Source organism: Oryza brachyantha, chromosome 5, assembly GCF_000231095.2.
Source record: "Oryza brachyantha chromosome 5, ObraRS2, whole genome shotgun sequence".
NCBI classification, from domain to species: Eukaryota; Viridiplantae; Streptophyta; class Magnoliopsida; order Poales; family Poaceae; genus Oryza; species Oryza brachyantha.
This window is the reverse complement of record NC_023167.2, coordinates 9,710,840-9,722,363: the sequence shown is the minus strand read 5'-3', so window position 1 is coordinate 9,722,363 and position 11,524 is coordinate 9,710,840. Positions and strand designations below refer to the sequence as shown.

The 11,524-nt window shown below is 49.4% G+C and overlaps 1 protein-coding gene across 1 annotated transcript; it reads left to right on the top strand.

Moving 5' to 3' along the window:
• Positions 1-1,326: 1,326 nt before the first annotated feature.
• Positions 1,327-10,419, top strand: LOC121054431 (the record flags this gene model as incomplete). The annotated part of the gene is made up of 6 exons (XM_040523950.1): positions 1,327-1,444; positions 1,787-2,055; positions 6,804-6,923; positions 7,075-7,338; positions 8,128-8,994; positions 9,367-10,419. Coding segments are annotated over exons 1-6 (2,691 nt in total), but the record flags the coding sequence as incomplete, so codon positions are not given.
• Positions 10,420-11,524: the final 1,105 nt, after the last annotated feature.

Here is an 11,524-nt window from a genome sequence, read left to right as displayed (position 1 = left end):
AGTGTTCATTCTCGGGCGTTATGTGGAGTCAAGGTGCCCTATTACTCTTGGAGATTGATCTCCTAGACGGATAGCCGTCGCCTGCGAGTCTCCGATTCATGTGGATCACCCGGGAGCAAGTTGTGAAGGTTGGTGCCTAACCTCCGCAAGGGAATAGGTAAGATTGATAGTGGATTCTTGTGCTTTCTGATAGAAGGCTGCAGGGTAGAGCGAATTGCAATCTAGGGCTGAGCAAGCCGCCTTGATCTTAACCTTGGTGGTCGATCGAAGGGGTTGCTAGTCCCTAGTTGTGAATTCGGAGACCCATGTTGGCCTTGTGGGAGGAAGCCAAGAGTGCGAAAGGATCGAGAGAGATCCCGCTCGCAGGAGCGTCTCAACAGAGAGTATGATCGAAAGATCCGAACTTCGGGATAAATCTTTCGTGTCTTTATTCTTATGATTTCGTGTTCTGTTTGTTCCTGCGATCTTTCTGCTGTTTGATTACACACACAATCATATCACGTTCCCGGGAACATCACCGAAAAGGTAGACTGTCAAGTCTGCATTTTTCTCTGACCAGACGGTCCGGTGTTCTAACTAGGACGGTCTGGCCAGAGCTCTCGGCCCAACCCGAGAGTGCCGACCGGACGGTCCAGCCATAGGCCCGGACGGTCTGGCCCCTGTACTGACCGCTGTGATTTGAAAGAATTTTCAGGACACCTATTCACCCCCCTCTAGGCTGTCTCTCTAGGACATCAATTGATATCAGAGCCTATTCTTCTGAAAAGGCTTAAAAGCTTGAAGTGATCCAAGATGGGAGACAAGACTAGCGACGTTTCCAACAACAACAACCGTAAAGACGAAGATGGTGGAGAATGCTCTACCAAAAAGGGAGTCTCTATTGAGTTTGATTACTCTAAACTCAATACTTCATCATCTAACATTTCTATCTCTTCCGGCCATGCACCTGCCTTTAATGGTACTCCCTATGGGGCATGGAAACATAAAATGAGACTTCATATAATCTCCTTGCATCCAAGTGTTTGGAAAGTTGTGTGCACAGGTGTGAAGGATATGCCGAAAGATGAAGAAGATCTCACTCTAGCGCAAGAGCTCCTCATCCACCGCAATGCTCAAGCGGCAAGCGTGATTCTCAACTCCTTGAGCCCGGAGGAATTCAACAAGGTTGATCAACATGATGAAGCCAAGCAGATTTGGGACACGCTCCGCATTGCTCATGAAGGATCAAGAGGGGTTCGAGAATCCAAGATTGAACTTCTTGAAGGGAAGCTAGGGAGGTTCGTGATGGAAGATGACGAAACACCTCAAGAGATGTATGACTGAATGATGGTCATAGTGAATAAGATCCGTGACCTTGGGAGTGAAGACATGACGGATCATGTGGTGGTGAAGCGCTTGCTCCGGGCAATTTCACCAAGAAATCCTACCTTGGTGACTTTGATCCGTGAGTCAAGCGGTTTCAAGAGAATGACTCCAAGTGACGTGCTCTCAAGGATCATCTCGCATGAACTCTTGGAGGAAGAAGCCAAGAAAGTTAAGAAGTACGCCACAAATGCCGCCTAAGCCAAGAACAAGGAGATTGCATTCAAGGCAAAGAAAACTAGCTCCAAGCTTCAAGAAGAGAGCTCAAGTGACTCGGAGAGTGAGGATGAAGAACTCGCTCTCTTGGTTCACAAATTCAAGAAATTCCTCCGCAAGAAGAGCTATGGGAGATAGGATGAGGATCGGTACAAGAGGTAATCCAAGAAAACATGCTATGAGTGCAAGGAGTTTGGGCACTTTATAGCGGATTGCCCCAAGCTCGCTAAGAACAAGGAGGGCAAGGGCAAGACCAAGTATTTCAAGAAAAGGCCCGGGAGAGCTCACATTGGTGAAAAGTGGTTCTCAAGCGACAATGAGAGTGACAAAGAGAAGAAGCCCAAGTCAAGCGACACCAAGAGCAAAGTCGTCGCTACCATTGCCATATCGTCATCAAGTACAGAGCGGCTCTTCTCCAACTTGAGCGACGACGATGGTGATCATACGCCATTGTGCCTCATGGTGCAAGGGCGTAAGGTAATCTAGCTCTCAAGCATCATGTTGACTCTAGTGATGATGATGATGATATAGACCATGATAATGATGATGCTTTGCTTAGAAATTTTAGCAAACCCGCTCTCATTCATATCACTAAACTCATGAAAGTGCTAGAAGAAAAGGAAGGATCTCTCGAGAGGCAAGAGGATCTCCTTATTCAAGAGAGGATAAAAAATGACTCTCTTGAAAAGGTCCTTGCCGGAAAGGATGAAAAGTTGGTTGATTTGTGTAAGGAGCTCACGCTAGCAAATCAAACCATAACCAATCTTAAGGATGTCAATAAAATCCTTGAGAAAACTATTGTATCCATGAATGTGAGGCACAATGGTCTTGAGAATGAAATTGACAATCTTAAGCATAACCTCTCCAACTCTAAGGACATGTCACGCCCAGAAATTTACACCAAATTTCTGAACAATAGCATGTATTAAATCTCGGTCCAGGCATCAGCCCGAGTACACACTATGACAAATTAATACACAGTTCCACGACTTAAAAACAAATAAAAACAATTATCTATCGAAATGCAGCGGAAAAGGAAAACAAACTAAACCATCTAATCTTCAGCTTCAGCTGGCGAAGACGGCTCCACACCACAGGCACTCTCGACGGCGGACTGAACCTTACTTCAACCTTCGGAACAACCTTCTTCTGACACAGGCTCTGGCACTTGCTCTGGTGTTGGAAAAAGTAAGCAAGGCTGAGTACAAACCACCGTACTCAACAAGTAACACCCAAGAGAGGGAGAATAATGAATGCAATAGGGTAACAAGGATAGGCTAAGGTTAAATTGCACAAAAGCTGCAGTAATTTAGCAAAACAGTGGATAAAATAGACTGAAATAAAAGTAAAGTAAACATTTAAAATAAACATCCACTGTCCAACGTTACACCGCGTTGCGACAGGCCCAGACCGCTGTCGAACGTTACACCACGTAGCGACAGGGTCAACCCTCTGTCCAACGTTAAACCACGTTGCGACAGACCCAAACCACTGCCAACGTTACACCACATTGCGCAGGGTCAAACCAGTTCCAAGATTAATAAAATTATTAAAGAGGTTCAACTAATCCCAGTGAGTATGTCGGTTCGCCCAATAACCGCGGGCACGGCTATTCGAATAGTTTTACTCTGCAGAGGTGTACAACTTTACCCACAAGACATGGCTGCCAAGCATGTTACCATGCCCCAACGTATCACCACGATACCTCAGTACAGAAACCATGATAAGACCTTTCACCCAGCCCTCCCTAGACAATCGCACCACACTTCAGGTTTCACCCCCTCCTTTACACCAAGTCGGGCAGTCCCCTCTTGTGCCTTGGTAGATCCGGAAGCAGGAGAAGCTTTCGTTACACCACGATTGCCCGTCCATACTCCATCACGCCTACCCTTGCCTGGGTACGTCGAATAGGGACAAGCTAGATTACGAGTCTCACCGTTGCCCATTCTGGCTTGTGGTTAGTACGTGTAAGACCTTCAGGGTTTCCTGAGAACCGGTCCTTAATTGCCATGGACACGACTCTCAAAACCATGCACCCACAGCCCACCATAAGCAATATTTTAGTTGTATTAATCCACCTCGGGAAATGAATAATGATAACAACCATTGAAGGTGTACCAAAGTGCAACAATAATTAAATAATAATTGGTGAGCTAGTTGAACTAAGCATGACTAAGCATTGACTAACCCTAATTCTAGTCAAATTAACCCTGGGATATCAATAATAAATGGGGATCAACGGATATATTGGTAAATGCCCAATAGATAAATAAAGTAAATACATTTGAATACAATGCATGTTTGAATGTAAAAGCGGGGGATTTTATAAACATAGGTTCAATATGATCAAAGAAGGGTGCCACTTGCCTTGCTTAGACCCACAAGGAACTTCGGCGACGACTTCGAGAACGAACGGCGCTGCGACGGGGTCAAAACCTACGACAAACAAGGCAAAACAAGAAAAACAGGCTAAAAACTACTGAAACAGGGAAAGAAACTATTTTTAATGGATTCTTGGCAATTTTCTGGATTTAATGAAACTTGAATGGACCTAAACGGAGACTAGATGAATTATTTATGAATTTTAGAAGTTTTCTGGGTTTTTAAACTAAACAGAAAAGTCCTAAATCAATTATTGCGCAATTAATGGGGCTGCTGACGTCAGCGAGGAGAGAGGAGCTGACGGCTGACAGGTGGGGACCACCTGTCGGTGAGAGAAGGGGAGAGGGAGAGACTGACACGCGGGCCCGGGGAGGAGAGAGAGGAAGGGGCTGGCGGGGTGGCGACTGACGAGTGGGTCCCGCTTGTCAGCGAGAGAGGAACAGAGAGGAAGGGAGCAGAGCGCGCGGCTCGCGGCGCGACGGCGCGGCGGGCGGCGACCGGCGGACGGCGGCGCGGACCGGCGGGTATGCGGCGGACGGCGGCGACCCAGTGGGTGGCCACGCGAGAGCTGGCGACGGCGCTAGGAGCGGCGACGCCGAAGGGAGAACAGCGGCGGCTCGGGGAGGATGACGACGACGGCGCGACGGGAGGGCGACGACGGCGTCGGCGAGCGCTGGCGCGAGGCGACGGGGACGGCGGCGATGGCGAAGGTGGTGACGAGAACGGCGACGACGAGTCGGCGCGGAGGAGGCGGAGACAGCGATGGGGTGGCGCGGCGACGAGCGGCGGGAGGGAAAGACGGCGACGGACGCTGGCACGGGGAAGAGGCGGCGACAACGCGCCAGGTTCGGCGGCGCTCTAGCGGCGGCGGGGCCACCACGGCGACGGCGCGGCGACGAAGACGGCAGGTGGAGGGGCGATGGCGATGGCGCCGGAAGGTGGAGGCGACGGCGGGCGCCGGCAGCGAAGGCTTGGTGGCCGCGCGACGATGGTGGCGGAGATGCAACGGCGAGCGCCGGCAGCGCCCGACACCAAACGACGGCTCGCGGGATCGGGTGGCGGCGGAGGACGTCGGCCGACGGCGAGCGGTGGGGCGCACTTGCGGTCGCACGAAGAAACAGAGGAAGGGAGGAGAGCGGGCTCACCGGGGTGGCGCGGCGACGACGGCCGATGCGACGAGATCGGTCGGCGCCAGGCGATGGTGGCGCGACGGCGCTGCGGAGCGGCGGCGCGAGCGGGTGCGGCCAGAGGAGCTAGGCGGGAGCACGAGGGAGGAGTGAGGTGGAGTCGGCCAAGCAGCGACGCAGCTTGGCGGCCGAGCGGCGGACGCGACCGGAGCGGCGGCGCAACCGGAGCAGTGGCGCACGGCGGCGATGGCGAACGGCACGGCAACAATGGCATGACGACGACGACAAGAAGGCGACAAGCGGGCGACGCGGCGGACGGCGACCGGCACTTACCGATTGCACGGGAAGGTCGGCAGCGGCGGCGAAGAGGGAAGAAAGAGGGAGAGAGGAGCGGAGCGCTCACCAGTGGCGACGGGGAGCGGCAGCAGGTCGGCGAGGACGAGGCAGAGGTGGAGACGCGGATGAGCGACGGCTTGCGACGTTCAGGGGCGAGATCGGCCGACGGCGTCGAGACGACGGGGCACGGCAGCGGAAGGGACGAAGGGGCGGCGACGAAGCTCGGCGACCACCGGTGGCGACGAAGGCCGGCGGGAGGTCGGCGAAGACGAGGCGGCGGTGGTGATGCGGGTGGGCGGCGACGTCCAACGGCCGACGGGGAGATCGGCGGCTGACGGCGACGGAGGGGAGCTTCGGGCGGAGAGGGGAAAGTGGCAGCGGGGCGGCGGCGCGAGGATTTTATAGGTGGTGGCGCCGGCTAGGGCGGAGCGGCCGGTGGAGACCGAGTCGACGACGCGGCGAACTCGGCGGCGGCGGTTGCGGCGGTGGTTGCAGCGGCGGCGGACTCGGCTGGCGCGACGCGGCGCGGGCGCGGGCTGGCGCGGAGACGGGTTTTCGGTCGCTGACAGGTGGGCCCTACCTGTCAGTGGCGCGAGGGAGGAGGGAGGCGAGACGGACTTCGCCGCGGCGCGGGCGGACGAGCGAGCGAGCTGGGCCGAGGCGGCCCAGGCGGGAGGAGCGCGCGCGCGCGGGGACGGAGCGGAAGGCCGGCTCGGCTGGGCCGGCCGGGCGGGGAGAGGTGGGCCGGCCCGGGAAGGAGGAGAGGAAAAAGAAAAAGGAAAAAGAAAAAGGAAAAAGAAAAGGAAGGGAGGAAAATTGGACTTCGGCCCAATTAGAGAAGGAAGGGAAAAAGAAAGGAAAAAGGAGGGAAAAAGGAAAACCCCACTTTTGCCGAGTTTTAAATTAATTTGTTTGATCAAATTTTATTGTTCTACAATTTGAATTTAAATCCAGTTAATCGATTTGCGAACCTCGATTTAATTGAATTAGGTTCTTTTAGAGGGATTTTTCTTGAGTTAATTAAGCCAATTGTTATTTACGAATTTCTTTTACGATTTTAGGCTTGGGATAAAACTTCGGGCGTGACAGGACAACACAATAGTCAATACTATTCTTGATTGTGAGAAATGCAAAACTATTGACTTAAGTGTTGTTGAGACTAACAATGCAGCTCTCAAAGAGTTGAAGAAAGAAAATGAGAGGTTGGAGATCTTGGTAAAGTTTGGATGCATTCGAACTTACCAATCCAAGGATGCTCTCTTCAAGACAATCACCTCTTATAACAAGAAGGATAAGAGGGGTCTTGGATATTCCCCTGACTCAAATGCAAGCCCAAAAAAAGTAATGATCAATGGTAAACCATGTGTTGCATTTGTGAAGGAAAGGGAGTCAACTACTAAAGAGGACGCAAAAATCAGCCCTGAGGACAGACAGTCCGAGCAGGCCGGACAGTCCTGCCTGAGTCCTCTGTTCAATAGAGAAGGTAGGCCGGACGGTCCGGTCCGGCCCCTCTGTTCAACAGAGAGGGCAGACCAGACAGTCCGGTTTGGGTCGGTCAGTCTAGTCAGACTTCTCGGTCTGGCAGAAGGGTACGGCCGGACGGTCCGGTCCCAAGGATCGGACGGTCTGACTTGAGCTGTCTGCCTGGCAGAGAGTATCAGCCAGACAGTCTAGTCCTACAGGCCGGACAGTCCGACCCCAGCTGAGCAGAAAGGTTGACTTTGATCTCTCCTCAGTTCATGAGGATCCAACTCGAATCAGGCTTATCTATGGCTCTCATGTGATCATGAAGGACAACCGTGGACGTGTGGTTGCTATCTTCATTGGATCAAGTCAAGAGAAGCGAAGGCCAAGCATATGGATCCCAAAGGAGTTGATCACTATTGTTAAGGGACCCAAACTTAAACAAGTTTGGGTACCTAAATTGCATGCTTGACCTGTTTCTTGTAGGCATACTCCTCCGGTTGCTCGAGTTGGGTGATCGATAGCGGATGCACTAATCATATGACCGGAGAAAGGAGTATGTTTATCTCACTCGATGAGAATGGGGGAAATTGCGACGACATTATCTTTGGAGATGACAACAAAGGAAAGGTAATGGGCTTAGGTAAAATTGCTATCTCCAAAGACAATTCTCTCTTAAATGTCCTTCTCGTTGAGTCCCTTAGCTACAATCTACTCTCGGTTTCCTCAATTATGTAAGCTTGGATTTAATTACCTCTTCACCGATATAGATGTTACCGTCTTTAGGAGAGGTGACAAATCAGAAGTGTTTAAGGGAAGATTAAAGGGGGATCTCTATCTTGTCGACTCTGACAATGATAGAGTTAACTCTAAATCTTGCTTAATCGCTAAATCGACTCTTGAATGGCTTTGGCATCGACGCCTTGGTCACTCCGAGATGAGAAATTTGTCAAATCTCCTAAAGGGGGAGCATATTCTTGGCTTATCTAATGTCATTTTTGAGAAAGACCGAGTTTGTAGTGCTTGTCAAGTGGGAAAGCAAGTTGGAATCTTCCACCTCACAAAGAACATCATGACGACTACATGACCATTGGAGTTATTGCACATGGACCTCTTCGGACCAATAGCTTATCTAAGCTTGGGAGGTAACAAACACGGTCTAGTAATTGTTGATGACTTTTCTCGCTTCACTTGGGTCTTCTTTCTCTATGACAAGAGCGAAACTCAAGAAATCTTCAAGAAATTTGCAAAGAGAGCACAAAATGAGTTTGAAGTGAAGATAAAAAGAGTTCGGAGTGATAACGGAGGAGAATTCAAGAATACCCAAGTTGAAGAGTTTCTTGATGAAGAGGGAATCAAGCACGAGTTCTCCGCTCCATATGATCCTCCTCAAAATAGGATTGTAGAGAGGAAGAACCGGACACTTATTGAGATGGCTCAGATAATGCTTGATGAGTACAAGACTCCGGGTGTCTTTTGGGCCAAAGTCGTCAACACCGCGTGCCACTCCCTCAACCGTTTATACCTCCACAAGCTTCTCAAGAAAACTGCATATGAACTTCTAATCGGTAAAAAGCCAAGCGTATCCTACTTTCGTGTCTTTGGTTGCAAATGTTTCATTCTTAGCAAAAGGCCTAAATCATCTAAGTTTGCATCCAAAGTAGATGAAGGTTTTCTATTAGGATATGAGGCAAATGCATGTGCCTATCGGGTCTTCAACAAAACTGCCGGTATTGTTGAAGTCTCAAGGGATGTGACGTTTGATGAGACTAATGGCTCTCAAGTAGAGCAAGTTGAAGTGAATGATGCGGGAATTGGAATTTCACGTGAGGATATAGACAACAAGGCTGTTGGTGATGTAAGACCCCTTGAGGTTGAGGGGGAGCAAGAGCAAGAACGAGATGTTCAACAAGAATCCTCAACCGAAGATGATCCCGTACTAGTTGATGATGATGGTGGCAATAAAAACCTTGGGGATGGGATTGATGTCGTGGGCGCATGTGAGCAAGAATCGGCTCTGGCCCCCACGGTGCACTATTCTCGAATTCATCAAATAGTACAAAGGGATCACCCGGTGGACAACATCATTGGTGATATGAGGAAAGGGGTAACGACTCGATCCTGAATTGCAAGTTTTTGTGAAAAATACTCGTTTGTCTCATCTTTGGAACCAGTGAAAGTGGAAGACGCGCTTGGAGACCCGGATTGAATAATGGCCATGCAAGAAGAGCTCAACAACTTCAAAAGAAATGAAGTGTAGTCTCTAGTGGAAAGGCCCAAACAAAATGTCATCGGGACCAAGTGGGTTTTCCGGAACAAGTAAGATGAGCATGGGGTCGTCACAAGAAACAAAGCACGGTTAGTGGCCCAAGGTTTCACTCAAGTCGAAGGACTTGACTTCGGTGAAACCTTTGCGCCAGTTGCCCGCCCTGAGTCCATTCGCATTCTATTAGCTTATGCCGCTAAACATGATTTTAAGTTATACCAAATGGACATCAAGAGCGCCTTTCTCAATGGACCAATCTCCGAATTGGTATATGTGGAGCAACCGCCGGGCTTTGAAGATCCAAAGCACCCCAACCACGTCTACAAGCTACACAAGGCTCTATATGGGCTCAAGCAAGCACCAAGGGCATGGTATGAGTGTCTTCGCGATTTCCTAACCAAGAACGGTTTTGAAATCGGGAAGGCCGACACTACTCTCTTCACCAAGAAATTTAAGAATGACTTGTTTGTATGCAAAATTTATGTCGACGACATAATATTTGGCTCAACTAATGTTTCATTTAGTGAAGAGTTCAGTAGGATCATGACCAAAAGGTTTGAGATGTCCATGATGGGAGAATTGAAGTTCTTCATCGGCTTGCAAGTAAGGCAACTCAAGGATGGCACGTTCATTTCGCAAACAAAGTATCTGAAAGATGTCCTCAAAAAGTTTGACATGGACGACGCCAAACCCATCAAGATGCCAATGTCTATAAATGGACACCTCGACCATGATGTAAATGGTAAGGAGATAGATACCAAGGTATATCACTCAATCATCGGCTCCCTCCTTTATCTTTGCGCATCTAGACCCGACATAATGCTTAGTGTATGCATGTGTGCTCGCTTTCAAGCTGCTCCAAAAGAATGTCATTTAGTGGCCGTTAAGAGAATCTTGAGGTATTTGGTTCACACTCCAAACCTAGGGCTTTGGTATCCGAAAGGATGCAATTTTGAGCTAGTGGGCTACTCCGAATCGGATTATGCCGGGTGTAAGGTTGATAGAAAAAGTACCATAGGGACTTGTCAATTCCTTGGGCGGTCTCTAGTCTCATGGTCATCCAAGAAACAAAATTCCATAGTCTTATCCACCGCCGAAGCCGAATACATAGCCGCCGGTGCATGTTGTGCTCAACTCCTATGGATGAAACAAACTCTCCAAGATTTTGGATACACCATGACTAGGATCCCCCTCCTTTGTGACAATGAGAGTGCTATCAAAATAGCCAACAACCCAGTCCAAAACTCAAGAACCAAACATATCGATATACGACACCATTTCTTGAGGGACCATAAACCAAAGGAGACATTTCCATAACCCATGTGAGAACCGAACACCAACTAGCCGACATCTTCACCAAGCCCTTAGATGAGAAAAGGTTTTGTGAGTTGAGAAATGAACTAAATATCTTGGATTCTCACAACATTGTATGAAAAACGGCTTGACTTTTCAAATAGTTAAGTCAATTTCATACACATGGTAGAACAACATGAATCTTCGTATTTCTAGAGATCAATTCTTAAATAGAATTGGTCTTAAATACCAGAAGTAAGGCTCAAACATTTCCAAACAAAATTTCAAAATTCTTGTTTTTCAAACTTGGTTGCGAAAATTGTTGAGTGCTTTGCGAAAACTTGATTTCTAGATTGCGAAAATGGTTGTTGACTTGAGAATCATAGTTTTGTGCTGATTGCTTGATCTGATTCTCAAGTTGAATAGCCAAATGTTCTTAGAGTCAGTTTCGCTTCAGCCTCTTTTACTTCCACCAGAGTCCAGTCTGGACCAGACAGTCTGCCCCTAGCCGGACTGTCCGGCCAGCCCCCTCGGCCTGCTTCGCAAAGTCCCAGCCGGACGGTCTGGCCGGCGACTTCCTTATCTGTACCTAGGCCGAGCAGAGAGAGAAAATCTCTCTCATTTCCTCTCTCCCTCAAACCCTAACTCCCTCTCACCCCCATAGAGGCGATTTTGGGTTTGCATCATCGGAAAGGCTTCGGATTCCACGTTTTTCGCTGCATTGGTGGTGAGGAACTCGCCCTCGAACGCGGAATCGACATTCCGCAACTCCAGGTATTGGTTTCAATCTCTTTCTAGGGTTTTCACCTTGTTTTAGCCCGATCTCTAAATCTGTTAGGTTCTAACAACTTTCGACCATAGAAAACCACTTAGTTAGATGTCTAGTTTACCGATCTACTGGCCAAAATCACATACTTAACCACCTGTTCTTGCCCGGACAGTCCGATGTTCAAGGCCAGACGGTCCGGCCGGCCCTCTCTGTCTGGTAGAGCACTTGGACCGGACGGTCCGGCCCCTGGCCGGACTGTCCGACCCATAGCCAGTCCGATTAATTCTTTGGCTCCACCTTCCATCATAT